We start from the raw sequence: 13,088 nt of genomic DNA on the forward strand, positions 1-13,088 counted from the left end.
GAATAAAGAATTGTTGTAAACTACGAATGTCTTGAATTTGGTGCAAATGTTCTCGGTACCAATAAATTCGGCAACGTCCAGCTGCGTGCGTTTCGGGCCGCGCGGATTCCGGCCTGCCTCCTAGCCATGGACCGCGACGAGGAGCGTGGCCAGAATACGCCAACACCGACACCAGGCGGACTACCACTCGCCCTCGACAATGGCAGCGCACTCCCGCCCAATGTACAGGCCAGATCGCCTCTCTCCTCCCTCTTCTTCGTCATCTTCATCCTATACATGTTCACACGACAAACCAGCGACGAGCTCATCGCCCGTACTCACTTCCAGGACAACCTCGCTGTATGGCGCAACCAGCTCAGCAACTTCACTGCTTGGATAAATGGCTCTAATAGTGACTTCTCGCTCGTGCGTCCCTCTTCTCGATCTTATAATATGCATAACGTCAAATTCTAACGCCTAACACCTCCAGCCCACACCCCGCTCATCCACCCTCCCCCTCGTCCACTCCTTCCTCTCCTTCGGCGACACCCTCGACCCGCTCGTCGCATCGTACGCGCCCAACATCACCGGCTTCATCCGCGGCGACGTCCGCCTGCTCAACATCACCCCGCCCGCGCTCAACGGCACCGCCGCCGCATGGGTGCCGCTCGCCAACGCGTACATGGGCTCGCCGAACATGACCGAGCTCGCGCGGGACATGGGCACGTGGAACTGGACGACGAGCGACAAGATCAACTGGAACGTTGTCTCGCACTATCCCAAATGGACGGATGGAAGGGAGCAGCAGGGCGATGTTGCGCTTGTGCATGTGAGTCCTAAGTGTTTGGGCTCTTCAAGCTGGGATGGCTCGGGAAGTAAGGGCTGATGGCGGCTGTTCTGCGCTTAGGGACGCGTGGACTTTTTCGACGATGATGCGGACGAGGAGATGCGTCTTAACTTCGAGGGTGTGCATTTCGTGTCGAATGGCTCGATCTACGGCTTTGCGGAACCCTATACGTGCGTCCGTGACCCTCATTATGCATGAATACCGTTTTGACGCGTATATTTGCGTCCTTCAGCCGAAGTATTGACCTACGGTACCTCCCAGCTCTCGTACCAGAGGAGTTCAGGAACGCGACTGCACAAGCGATCGTCCCCGAGCTGACTTCACGAATAACCAAGCTCGAGGGCATGGTAGATGCGGGAATGGCAGACACAGACACGGGCGGCGGCGAAGGTGTGCCCTCTATCTCACGTACATTTTCGCCACATCCTCATACTTTGTGATCTCTCTTGTTCGCGTAGAGGAACCCCTTTTTTCGTCTTGTGGCTTCAACTTCTACGCACAGCTGGCGCCTTTAGCGCTGCCCGTGGCGCGCATGGCGATCGTAGAGGAGGAGATCCAGCATCCAACCGGCCTGCCCGTCGACATCCCGCAACTTGACTTCCGTGGCGTGCTCCTTAGCCGCGAGTGCGGGCTGCTGTACCAGATGCACTCGACCGAGGCGTTGCGGAGTCAGATATTCTTTCGCAAGGTTACGACGTGTACGTTCTCCTTTCCCCCCTCCTTTCCCTCGCTCACGCGTGCTTTGCCTGGCACCCGGTAACTCCTGAATCTGGATGGTCGGATGCACCCTCCAGACGCCGGCTTCGCCGCATTCATCTACCTCGCCCTCCTCCTACTCTCCGCACGCCAGATGGACGCGTCCCAGACGCCCGCGGGCCTCTCGCGCGCGTGCTTCTGGACGTTCCTCGCGCAGGCCGCGATGGACGCCATCTCGTTCGCGGGGCACATCACGTTCGCGATCCTGACGAGCGGGCGCGCGAGCCGCGCGCTCATCGCGCCTGCGTTCTTGGCGTGCATTGGGTTCGCGTTCGAGAGTAAGCATGCGATTCAGATTAATCAGGTGCAGGTGCCGGAGGATACGGTGAGGGCGCCGGCGACGGTGGTGCCGCTACCGCCTGCGACGCCGCCGGTGCCGGTTGGTGCTGGGGCGCAGGTTCCGGGTGTAGAGGGGGAGGAGGCGAGTGTGGAGGAGGGAGGGGTGCCTGCGCAAACGACAACCGTGGCTGCGACTGTACCAGCGCGCCCTGCTGTTCCGGCACCCCAACCGCAAGCGCAACTTCCGCAGACGTTCCCCGGATTGTTCTGGCAGCACTTGCGCACAGACCCGCAAGCCCGCATCTGTATGTCCTTGCTCTGACGTCTTCCATCACAGCGAAAAGTACAGAGCGACTGACATCGCCGTCGTCGTCCCATCGATAGGGCTGGGCATGTTCCTCTTCCTGACATTCATCGTGCGCGTGATCGTCTCGCCGTCGCTCGCGCTCCTCTTTCTCGCGAGCATCCACAGCGCCGTGTGGCTCCCGCAGATCGTGCGCTCCGCGGTGCGCGGGCGCACGAGCGGGCTGCGCGCTGAGTACGTGGTGGGCGTGACGGTGTGCAGGGTGGGGCTGATTATGTGTGCGTGGTTTTGTTCTTTTCGTTGTCCCTTGTTCTGGTGTGGGCTGAAATCAGGGGTTTTATTGTAGATTTTTTGGCGTGTCCGAAGAATATACTGGACGTTGAGCCGAGACGTAAGCTGTGTTCTGCGTACGACCAATGTAGGATCTTTTCGCTGACGTCGGGCCGCAGCATGGGTCTGGCAGCTCGCACTCTTCATTTCCTTCCAAGGCGCCATCGTGCTCCTACAGACACACCTCGGCCCCGCGTTCTTCCTCCCCAAGCGCGTGAGCACGCTGATTTCTGCCTTGCTTTGTTCCGCTTTACTCACCATCTTCCCATCCCCCATTTATCATTATCAACCAAACATCCACACGCACCCCAGTACGCCGCCGCACACGTATACGACTACCACCCGCCCCTCCCGCCGCGCCCGTCCGCGGGCGACCCCGAGGCAGGCCACACCGACGCCTCGCTCGGCGACTGCGCGATCTGCATGGAGGCCATCCGCGCCGAGGACCCCCGCGGCGGCACCGCGAGCGCCGGGCGGCGGTCCACGTCTTCGTTGGCGGGGGCTGCTGCGCCGAGCGGGGTGGGCGCGGGCGTGGGCGTGAGTATGGGCCTCCTGAAGCGGGTGGGGACGAGGCGGCATTATAGCTTGGCGCCGTGCCATCATTTGTTTCATACGGAGTGTTTGGAGCGGTGGTTGGCTATTAAGGTGGGTGTTGTGTTTTGCGAGGTGATTGGGTGGTTGTGGGAGTGCGTGCTGATGATGTGGTGCAGAATATATGTCCGCAGTGTCGGAGGTTGTTGCCGCCTCTGTGAGTGGAGTTCTTAGGTGGGAGAAGAGTGGGTTAATGGCTGCTGTCATCTTCTGTTTTCTTTCTTCTGTTTTTGCTTTCGCTTGGCAAGAAATGTACATACGCATAACCCACAGCACCCCTGTATAATCTCCATAATACCTGCATACATCCACCTCGTCCATCTCATCTCCCTCGTACACGTCCAGCTGCGGTCTGAGAGTAGTCCGTCCGCGCCAAACTATCGCATTGTCGTGTCCCACCCTCCGACGTACCCCTCATCACCTCCATCCGCCGCTCGACTTCCTCCTCGCTCCAATTAAAGTGCCCGTCGCCCTGCCCGTCGCCCGCCGCACCCGGACTTGAGTTCTGAACGGCGCCGATCCACACCTCGACGGGGTCGCCGCCAGCACCAGGGACGGAGCCGACGCGGTCGAGGCGCACACCGAGCACGGCATGCGCAAGCGCCCAGAGGCTGCGCTCGGCGGGGTCGCGCTGTTTGTAGCCGAGGAGGATGAGCGGTGGTTGGGTTTTTTGAGGGGACGTTGATGGCGACGTTGCAGTGGTGGTACCGGTGGCGAACGCGAGGAGGCGCGCGAGGGTGCGGATGAGTGCGGGGAAGGAGGCGGTGTTGTATGTTACGTCTGCCATTCTGCGTGGGTGAGGTGGGGCGTTAGCGTACTGGCGGGTTACGGCAGAGCGAATTCTGTGGGTTAGTAGGGAGAGAGAGAACATACACAATGACGTCGATGCCGCCGAGCGATGTGACTTCCTCTGGCAGCGTGCTGGATTCCCAGTCGAGGACTGCAGCTGTAGGCTTGATCTCGCGGAATGCAGGTGCATTGAGCGCGATGTTGTCTTCTAGGAGAGGCATTGCCGATGCGAGGTCTGTAGTGACGATGCGTCCGAAGTCAGGCGGCGCGCCTTTTTCTGGGTCATCATCTGTGCTAGGGATCGAGGGCGGGAGAGAAGCACGGAGGGAAGCAAGTGTCATCGAAACGATGCCAGTTCCGGCGCCTGTCGTTCGGTATCCTCTTATTAAGACAAAAAACGCGAGTGAAGCTGATGAGAGATGCTCACCCAGCTCAACGATCGACCGGGGTACAGGGGCAAATAGCCTCCTACGGAGATCATCCAAGAGAATGGTGTGCGTGTCTTGAAGGTTGGCTTCACGCAGCTGAGCGTTGTGAAGCCGGACGAGCCAGGAGCTCAGGCCTATACCGCTGTCCCATACTTTCTGATTCGTTCAGTCTCTGCGATACTGACTTATACAGACAGGAAAGGGACCCACACCTTGTCGAGATCAAAGCTCGTCTGCTCGCGTATCGTCAGCTCGACTCTCCGCTCCCCCTCCGTTTTGAGGTCACTCTCGACATCCGACACGCGTTTGATCGTATATGCATACACGCGCTGCACCATCTCCTGCTTTCCCTTTCCCTTCGCATTTGCCTTGACTACGATCGGCATGGACGACACATGCAACGGCCGAGCTCCAATCCTTTCGTCGTCCAACGGCACATGCGTGTCCGGATGGGCGCTACGCGCGATCAGCTGCAGACTCCACCGCTGCTCTCCCTCAGCATCCCTGGAGAGAAACGGCGGAGGGTTGATCTCAATCAGCTTGTACTTGCTCCTGTGCGCGTTCCACGTCGTCAACTTCAGAGGGCGCGTGATGGTCTGCCGCCACTCTGCCTGCGTGCGTGGAGGCCCGCCGGAGGGCGGATGCGACGTCCAGGTGTAGAAGATGTCGTGCTCGCTCGGGGCATCGTCGCGCGTGAAGTCCTCTGTGCGCAGGTCGTTGGATATCTGCGGGGTGAGCGTGATGGGACGCGAGAGAGACGCCTCTGTGGGTGGTGGACGGAGGAAAGAGAGGTACCAGAACATCGCCGCGGTTTCCAAGTTAGCGCGACATCGATGGAACGAGGAGCGGGTAAAGATAGGGGCTATTATGCACGGCACCTTGCCAGAAACTAACTGACAGCACCGACTAAAGTCGCCATCGAAAGCACGCATCTCCCTATAAGAACAGTTGGTATAGACACAATTTATTCATTAGTAATGCGCCGAGAAGGTGTTTAGGCGAAGGAGACCAGCAATTAATATAATATACAAAGGCAACAATGCTTATCATCAACCAGCATTAGGTTCAATCCCATGAACGACAACGCCCCTCTACACAAACAATCAGCATAACATCCAGCACAACAAATCAAACACACTCACCCTCTTCACGCCGACGCCCCTCACCCGACTGCACCCCCAGACACGCACCTCCTTGAGCTTCGTGCAGCTGTCCACAACCTCCTTGAGCACAAAGTCGTCCATCTCGCGGCACCACCCCACGTCGAGCCTGCGCAGCTCCTTCGCCTCCTTCAGCCGCGCGAGCGACGTGGCCGATGCGCTCTTGAGCCCGTTCAGGTTCACGTCCTCGAGCGTGCGCGCCGAGTGGGATATCAGCGCGTCGACCGAGGCGCTGCTGAGGAGGTGGTTGCGGTTGAAGGAGACGGTGTGCAAGCCCGGGTTTGGGACGAAGGCTGGATCTGTGGGCATCGCTGGAGCCAGAGCTGGAGCTGGAGGGGATGTCGAGGCTGGGTTAGCCTGGGCACCGTTATCCGCGCCCACATCCCCATTTTCGTCGTCGTCATCGCCGTCGACAGACATCGCGCTCTCGTCATCTTCTTCGGCGGCCTCCTCGACGTCGTCCTCGGCGTCCGCCTCCGCGGCGGCACCACGCTCCCACGAGGAAAAGAACCTCGCGACGCCCTTATCCGTCAGCTCCTGCGTGTTGTCCAGCGTCAGCGCCGCGAGCCTCCGCGCGTACCTCCTCACGCCGCGCAGGAGGAACCCGTTCGTGACGCCACCGTGGTCCGTTAAATCGAGGCTCTCCAGCGTCGGCCCGTGCCGCTCCATAATCGCGATGAGACTCTCTTCGCTGACGTGTCCGCCGGGGCAGCTCAGGTCGAGCGCCTTCAGTTGTGGGAGCGCCACGAGGTGCTCGATGAACGGCTCGTCTGGGTTGTCGTCGCTGAGCTTGCCGATCTCGCGCAGGCGCAGGTCTTCGAGCTGGGTGCAGTGCTCCGCGAGCGCTGCTGTGCAGGCGGCGTCAAAGCGGGGGCTCTGCGTGATCCTGAAGGTCTTGAGGCCCGGCTTGGATTTGATGAACTCGAGCCAGGCAGGGATGCGCACGAGGAAGGGGCCGAGCAGGTCAAGATGGGTGAGCGAGGGGAGCCCACGAGTCCAGGCGACCATGGCTTGGTCGTCGAGGCGACCACAGAAAGAGAGGTGAAGCGTAGTCAGATTGGGATTGAGAGACGAGAGCGTGATGAATGCGTCTGGGGTCAGGTCTGTGGAGGCCTGTCAGTGCATGCCTATGGCGGACAGAGCGGGCAGTACGCACTGGTGGCATCATACAAGCTGACTTTGGTATTCTGCACGTCGTAGAACAGATGCGCGTTCTGCGGCGTTCTGTCCCACCCACAAGTCAGAACGAGCTATCGAGTATGGTCTCTAATGAACTCACAAACCACGGTTCTTCGCGAGCGCTTTCGCCAGCTCATCGACATTGACAGAGCCGATGTCTCCAAAGCCCTCCACGTCGTCGATATACTTGGAGATGAGCTAAACTGTGGCTTAAGCAGCTGGTTTTTCAGGTCGGCGCTATCGGCGCTGTGCATACCTGTATGCAGATGGAAGCAAGACTGGGGAACCGACGTTCCTCATAATGAACGACCTCTCTCTTATCCGCGCGGTTACGCTTCCTCGGTACTGCGGGCTTCTTGAAGGGGTCGATGCCCGACGCCTTGGCGCACTTGTGGCATAGCCACCCGGGGCCGGGATTCGCTGCCATCGTGTACTTTGTCTAGGTGATGCAGGAATACTGAGCATCGTCATCGGCATAAACACAGTTGAAGAAGCACGACGTACCACCGTGAACTTGTTCTGGCACTTGGCGCAGTTCTCGATATTGCCTACATCAGGCTTGCGTCCAGCGCCAGTGCGATATAGGCTCTTTGACAGGGCCTTGTATTCGTCCTCCGACGAGCCCTCGTAGTCTCCGTCGTCCTTGGCCTTCTTCTTCGCCTTCGCCTTCGCCGCTCTGGTGTTCGTGCGTCGCTTCTTGGCGGGGGACGCCTCGGCCTCTTCCTCTGGGTCGTCGAGCTGGTCGGAGGTGTAGCCGTTCGCCTGCATTCATGTGTATGAGTCGTAGAGCATCGAATAGGGTGTAAACTTTATACGTACCCTCGTCGTCCGCGCCCTACTCGTCGAGGCCTCAGCCTGCTCCACTTCAGCGCCAGCATTGTCGTCCTCGCCTCCTTCTTCTCCCTGCGCGGTGCTAGGTCCGACGGCAGCATTACTTGGTCCGGCTTCATCCTGCTCTTGTTCCTGAACATTCTGTGTGGCGACGCGCCGAGCGATGGTGCGTGCGTCAATGCCGGATTCCTGTCGTCAACGCGTCTCTGTCAGATATAAAGCTCATCCATGCCACTGCAGATACACGTACCCGCAGGAAATCGGTGAGAGCGGAGGTGGGACCTCTCACAGCGTTGTTTCGACGGCGAGACATGGCAGAGTTGATGGTAGAGTGGAGGAACGCAGAGCAGGGAGGACGAGCTGGTGAACAAGAGACAGGGGAGTCACACTAAAATTGAACGCGTTACGCGTTCTTAATGACAGTCACGTGCATTGTCACGCTCGCATGACACGACGCGTTGTCCACCCGCGCGTCGTGGGTGTTAGGTAACAGGTCGTTATTTCTTATTCCATTGCGCAATTTGCATGAGGCACACGGCTGCTTCACAGCTACGTATTATCGTGGCTGTCGTGGCTGGAGTCTAAGCCGCGAGCGAGATGGTGGCAGTTGTGGATCAAGAGACAACGCCACCGATCTCACTGCTCGCTCTGGCCAGAAAAGTCGCGCCGCTGGTCACGTGCGTTGACTTTCCGCGACCCTCTCATGTCCACCCGCGCGTCGTGGGTGTTAGGCAACAGGTCGTTATTTCTTATTCCATTGCGCAATTTGCATGAGGCACACGGCTGCTTCACAGCTACGTATTATCGTGGCTGTCGTGGGTACCGACTCGCTTCAGTGTTCCCAGCGTAGGCTTTATGATCGCGAAAACGCGTGAGATCATCGTGCCTGTCCTTGCCTTCTTCTCCCCTCGAGCTCTTTGCCTGCTTACCATCACTGTACCGCATCAACCAACTTGATAATGGGGATCATTCTGTCCTGGCTCCGTGAAGCTGTCCCTCCGGCGAGCAAGTTCTCCGTGGACGACATCCCAGACCTCTCGGGCAAGGTCGTCATCGTCACAGGAGGCAGCACCGGCATAGGCCGCGAAACAGTCAAAGTGCGTTTTGCCGTCGCATCATCTCACTCAAGCGATCCTCGCCTCGGGCTACTCCTTTGCTGAACGGCCTTGAACGCAGGCACTCCTCACACACAACGCCAAAGTCTACATCGCAGCGCGAAACGAGGCGCAGTCAAAGGCGACGATCACTGCGCTGGCTAGAGAAACGGGGAACGAGGCTATCTTTCTCAGCCTCGACCTCGCGAGCCTGCGTTCTGTCAAGGCTGCCGCGGAGGAGTTCATGAGGTGCGTATGAATAGCACGCCCACGTGTGCGGATGTGTCGAAACCTTGTTATTATAACTACGTTTTTTTGGTTTTGGCGGGAAGACAAGAGGTGCAGCTGGATATTCTGTTTAACAACGCGTTGAGTATTCGTGAATCTCCTGCAAATAGTGGGACTCACTCGGGTCCTCGTGACAGGGGTGTGATGGTCCCGCCTGTAGACCTTCTCACTGAAGACGGCTACGATCTTCAATTCGGCACGAATGTCCTCGGTCAGTACCGTTCTCTGACTTCCTATCCCCGCCGATTCTGTCACGCATGTCTCAACGAGCACAAGCACAGGCCACTTCTACTTTACGAAGCTTCTCCTACCGCTCCTCGCATCGACCGCACGCCGCACCGCGAGCGGGCACGTCCGCGTCGTGACAACGTCCTCCTCGGGGCACCTCTTCGGCTCGCTCGACTTCGACACATTCCGCGACGACAACGGCCGCAAGTCCAAGCGGAGAAAACAGTCCTCTAATGCGCTGTATTGTCAGAGCAAGTTTGTGCGTTGACATCCCCGACTCCCTCTTCACCTTTCTCGGTCCTGTTCTCTGAACGGGAGACCAGGGCTCACACTGACGGCATCATTGATTATAGGGAAACGTCGTTTTCGCACTCGAGCTCACCAGACGGCACGGCGCCGACGGCATCGTCAGCACCTCCCTCAACCCGGGTAACATCCAGTCGGATCTGCAACGCCATATCCCCAAGCTCGCGCGCAAGCTCGCAGTGCGTACTCCCAACCTTTATCTGTCTGCCTGGCCTTCCTACTGTCCTACATGCATGCTACACGCACGGGGCAACCCATACTGAGACACGTCTGTTTCGACAGAACATTTTCCTCCTATACAGCACGCCCAAAGGCGCACTCACCCAGCTGTACGCAGGCACCGCGCCCGAGGCGGCAGAGCTCAACGGAAAGGTGAGCGCGCATCTTTCTTCACGCTACAACTCGCTACTAAGCACTCGGTACTATCCCGTATACTAGTATCTGGTCCCATGGGCGAGGCTCGGTCAACCCAAGAAAAGCACTCAGGACCCAAAGCTGGGCGAGAAGCTGTGGGACTGGCTGGAGGAGCAGGTCAAGAACGTCGACGGCAAACCAGAAGAGTCGGGTTCGGAAGTGAATGTCACCACATAGGCGGCAAGGAGATCCGCCCTTAGCTTGCATAGACCTGTGTTATAGTGCGAGATGTGATCTTATGGGCGATTACTTGATTTTGTGCTTCGAGGAGTTATAGCAGAACGCAATCATGTCATTAAGAGGATGGCAAAGGTTTAAAAGCACAGTAGAGATCCTAAGGTGAATAGACCGACGACTTATAACGAAGACCAACAAAAGAGAAATCCCACGTAACCACTAGTCGTCTTCCTCGTCGTCGTCGGACCCGATGTCAATGAAACGTCTGATGTCTATCCTCGAGCGCTGCAAGAGTAAAAGTAAGTCGCGAGTCCTCGGGCCATGACACGCAATTCCTTGTCACCGTACAGGGGCAAGAAAAACACGTACACCAACAAGATATCGCTCGTTCGCGCCGCCCAAAGCTGAGTCCGAGTTACTGTGAAACGTCGACATCGCACCAGGTCCTCGAGCGCGAGTTCTGGAGAAAGTCGCATTATCAAGACCTGCCGACTGACTGGCAGGTCCCATTCGCGCATTCAAGCCAGCAGTCGGAGCAGGGGAGGAAGCGCTAGTTGGCGCGTTTGGCCTCGGCACGTGTGAGAAAGAAACCCCTGGATGATGGAAGCCGCCAGTAGACGCGCTCGGGGGAGGTGCCGGTGGAAGCGACGTATCAGATTCAGTCACAGAAGAAGGTGCACGAGCGAGCGGGGACGGCACCGGTATAGAGGCGCGTGGAGTCGCACGGTTAGGCAAGGTCGGTTGTATCGCGCGCTTTCGATCATCTCTCGGCGCGGCGGCCATGGTCGGAGAAGTAGGTGCGAGCGGGGACGTTAGCCGCCTACGAGTCGCCATACTGTGCATACTAGCTGAAGTCGGAGAGGACGCAGACGTAAAGGCTGGCACCGGTGTTGGAGTCTTTGTCGCCCCCGCTGCAGCCGTTCTAGCCGTCTTCCTGGGCGCCGTCACTCGTTTCGTAGCTTGAACCTGAGACTGAGCTCGGGCCGGAGGCGGACCTTGACATTGAATTGGAGCAATCGCACCAGTAGCAGGCACTGCCGTCTTCCTCGGGCGCGTCTTCCGCGGGCTAAGCGCAGTGTCGAGTCGGCAAATCGAACGATCCGCCTGCGAAATGCCGTGACTTTTTCTCCGTGCACGGGTTGGAGTCGCAAACGCAGGGAGCCCGGCAGAAGGTCCCATGCTCACGCTAGCATCCAGGGCAGCTTTAGCAGACACAGAAGACAGAGCAGAAGGATTGAGTGACGCTCGTCGACCAAGATGAGAGTTGGCTGGATTGCGCTCGAGAACCTCGAGGCGGGGCCGTTTTGCTGGGGGTCGCCTAGTACCTGAAGGCATACCCTCGTCAATGTTAGACATGTCATCGTTATCGCCATCGCCAAAGTCATCCTTCGAGAAAGCGCCCAAGTCCCCAGAGACAGAAATCGTGCCCAGCGGAGCCCGAGACCGAGAAGGAACCCTCGAGAACGAGCGAGCAACAAAAGTCCCTTCGCTATCCCCAAGGCCAGAGTTTCCCGAGACAGGCGAGCGCGAAAAAGAAGGTCCTAGGTTCACATCCTCCTCGTCAGGCGCATATATGCGCCCTCTTTTGAGCCCACTTGGCGTAGAGGTTACCACTGTCGCCCTGTCCGATGCTATATCAGCCCACCGCACGGAGCGCTTGCCCGGGGTCCGTGTACTACTTGGACAAGGAGAGGGAGATGACGCTTCATGTTCATTGGCGGGTCTAGGATCTCCTGCAGAAGCCATAGGTAGACGAAACGGGTCCTGAGCTTGCATAGCAGGCATCCGGTTTCTCTCCGAGACCAAGCCCAAGAACCGGTCCATCTTCTCTGCGATACCTACCATACGTGTGTCGACGTCGTCTGTCTTCCGCATCAGCGACTGGATATGAGAGGTGGTGACTCCGGCCCCGCTGGCGGCTATAGCCGCAGCAACACCGTCCTTGATATGTACCGGGATCGCTTGCACAGAGCCTAGGACCGGAAGGAGCGCACTAAGGATCTGGTTCTGCTGTTCTCGAAGGAGGCGTAGCTCGTGTTTTTGGTCTTGTGCGTAACCTTGGAAGACCTGCATATGATGAGTGGGCCGACGCAAAGCAAGTAGACGATCCAGAGAGTAGGCCTCAGAGCATACATGAAGGGCGAAGATCAGCGTATAAACAGAGGACGCACAGTGTACAGTCCGTCTATGCGCGTCTTCGTTGCGGCTAACTCTCTTCCAACCTCGCTTTGTATCGTCCGGGTCTCGTCTCCGCGCTTTCGCGATTCTTGGGTCAATGATGCGATCGTAGGACCAATGTCATCTTTGAGGGTGCTATCTGCAAGTAGGGTCAGTAAAATGATAACATTGCCACGATAAGCATGCACAAAAACCGAGACTTACGGATACCATCCAATCTCTTCCCCGACTTTCCGTCTTCAGTCTCATCCTCTACACGCCTCGTTTGCTGCCCTTCCTCAACCCGCTGCATTACCTTCTCGACGCGTACAGCAAGTTTTTCCATCTCTTTGTACGTGTCGTGTACGAAAAGCTTCAGCGCGGAGGCATCCCGATCGCGTGGCGCCAGAGACGGCGCGATCATATCGTAGATGCTGTTAGGAACCGTACCAGTATTGGCAGCAGCTGGGTTAGATGGCACGAGTGTAGAAGCAGGAGAAGGGGTCGAGGTAGTCTGCGTCGGCACCGGCTGGCTATGCTGCGGGGTTGCTTGTGTCGGATACTGTGATGTCGTGGGCTGCGACTGAAACTGGGACTGTGAAGAGTGGTTTTGGCCGGGAGGGCGAGTACGGTCGATCAGGTAGGACCATAATGCAGCTCCTGAGCTTGGTTGGGAGGAAAAGTCCATTATCTGCCTAATGGCAAATCTGCGCGTGAAGATGGTGGACGCTCTCCAGAGGGTAAAGAGGAAGGTATGGCCGACAAGTGTATGCCACACGTGATCACCATGTACGGTAGGAAGAAAAAGAAAAAGAAGAGTTAGCAGCAACTCGTTTCGATCGAGTGACCTCGGGGTTATGAGCCCCGCGCGCTTCCGCTGCGCCATGCTGCTATGTGAATATGGCCAATCTTTGCAACTATAACCTTAGCCAGCAAGTTATCATCGGTTTC

The 13,088-nt window shown here is 57.8% G+C and overlaps 3 protein-coding genes and 1 non-coding gene across 4 annotated transcripts; 2 read left to right on the plus strand and 2 right to left on the minus strand.

The window, feature by feature from the left end:
• The first annotated feature begins 189 nt into the window (after positions 1-189).
• Positions 190-3,805, plus strand: CONPUDRAFT_107113 (uncharacterized protein). Its single transcript, XM_007772598.1, has 11 exons — positions 190-405; positions 470-808; positions 887-996; positions 1,059-1,216; positions 1,285-1,524; positions 1,621-2,166; positions 2,246-2,443; positions 2,512-2,556; positions 2,615-2,709; positions 2,808-3,140; positions 3,206-3,805. The coding sequence occupies exons 1-11, from the start codon at positions 277-279 to the stop codon at positions 3,245-3,247; spliced, it is 2,235 nt and encodes a 744-aa protein (XP_007770788.1). The 5' UTR covers positions 190-276; the 3' UTR covers positions 3,248-3,805.
• Positions 3,806-5,244: 1,439 nt separating this feature from the next.
• Positions 5,245-7,807, minus strand: CONPUDRAFT_166892 (RNI-like protein). Its single transcript, XM_007772599.1, has 8 exons — positions 7,724-7,807; positions 7,462-7,662; positions 7,147-7,404; positions 6,899-7,081; positions 6,743-6,840; positions 6,620-6,687; positions 5,446-6,566; positions 5,245-5,394 (listed from the first exon to the last, which is right to left on the minus strand). Exons 1-8 carry the CDS (start codon positions 7,784-7,786, stop codon positions 5,353-5,355), a joined length of 2,034 nt encoding a protein of 677 aa, XP_007770789.1. The 5' UTR covers positions 7,787-7,807; the 3' UTR covers positions 5,245-5,352.
• A 565-nt stretch (positions 7,808-8,372) lies between these two features.
• CONPUDRAFT_126869 (NAD(P)-binding protein) lies at positions 8,373-10,124 on the plus strand. The gene is made up of 8 exons (XM_007772600.1): positions 8,373-8,570; positions 8,650-8,816; positions 8,900-8,935; positions 8,993-9,066; positions 9,137-9,342; positions 9,437-9,568; positions 9,672-9,761; positions 9,828-10,124. The coding sequence occupies exons 1-8, from the start codon at positions 8,433-8,435 to the stop codon at positions 9,978-9,980; spliced, it is 996 nt and encodes a 331-aa protein (XP_007770790.1). The 5' UTR covers positions 8,373-8,432; the 3' UTR covers positions 9,981-10,124.
• A 2,833-nt stretch (positions 10,125-12,957) lies between these two features.
• On the minus strand, positions 12,958-13,029 carry CONPUDRAFT_t79. Its single transcript has one exon. It is a non-coding gene; the product is annotated as a tRNA-Met (tRNA).
• Between the last annotated feature and the right edge of the window lie 59 nt (positions 13,030-13,088).

The sequence above is a fragment of the Coniophora puteana genome, assembly GCF_000271625.1.
Source record: "Coniophora puteana RWD-64-598 SS2 unplaced genomic scaffold CONPUscaffold_9, whole genome shotgun sequence".
NCBI classification, from domain to species: Eukaryota; Fungi; Basidiomycota; class Agaricomycetes; order Boletales; family Coniophoraceae; genus Coniophora; species Coniophora puteana.

Coding starts and splice junctions, on each gene's coding strand:
- CONPUDRAFT_107113 (XM_007772598.1), top strand. CDS start 277: ATGTTCACACGACAAACCAGCGACGAGCTCATCGCCCGTACTCACTTC. Junction 997..1,058: donor GGCTTTGCGGAACCCTATAC/GTGCGTCCGTGA, acceptor TGCGTCCTTCAG/CCGAAGTATTGACCTACGGT. Junction 1,217..1,284: donor AGACACGGGCGGCGGCGAAG/GTGTGCCCTCTA, acceptor TTGTTCGCGTAG/AGGAACCCCTTTTTTCGTCT.
- CONPUDRAFT_166892 (XM_007772599.1), bottom strand. CDS start 7,786: ATGTCTCGCCGTCGAAACAACGCTGTGAGAGGTCCCACCTCCGCTCTC. Junction 7,663..7,723: donor CTCTCACCGATTTCCTGCGG/GTACGTGTATCT, acceptor CGTTGACGACAG/GAATCCGGCATTGACGCACG. Junction 6,841..6,898: donor TTGCTTCCATCTGCATACAG/GTATGCACAGCG, acceptor GCCACAGTTTAG/CTCATCTCCAAGTATATCGA.
- CONPUDRAFT_126869 (XM_007772600.1), top strand. CDS start 8,433: ATGGGGATCATTCTGTCCTGGCTCCGTGAAGCTGTCCCTCCGGCGAGC. Junction 9,343..9,436: donor TGTATTGTCAGAGCAAGTTT/GTGCGTTGACAT, acceptor CATTGATTATAG/GGAAACGTCGTTTTCGCACT. Junction 9,569..9,671: donor AGCTCGCGCGCAAGCTCGCA/GTGCGTACTCCC, acceptor CTGTTTCGACAG/AACATTTTCCTCCTATACAG.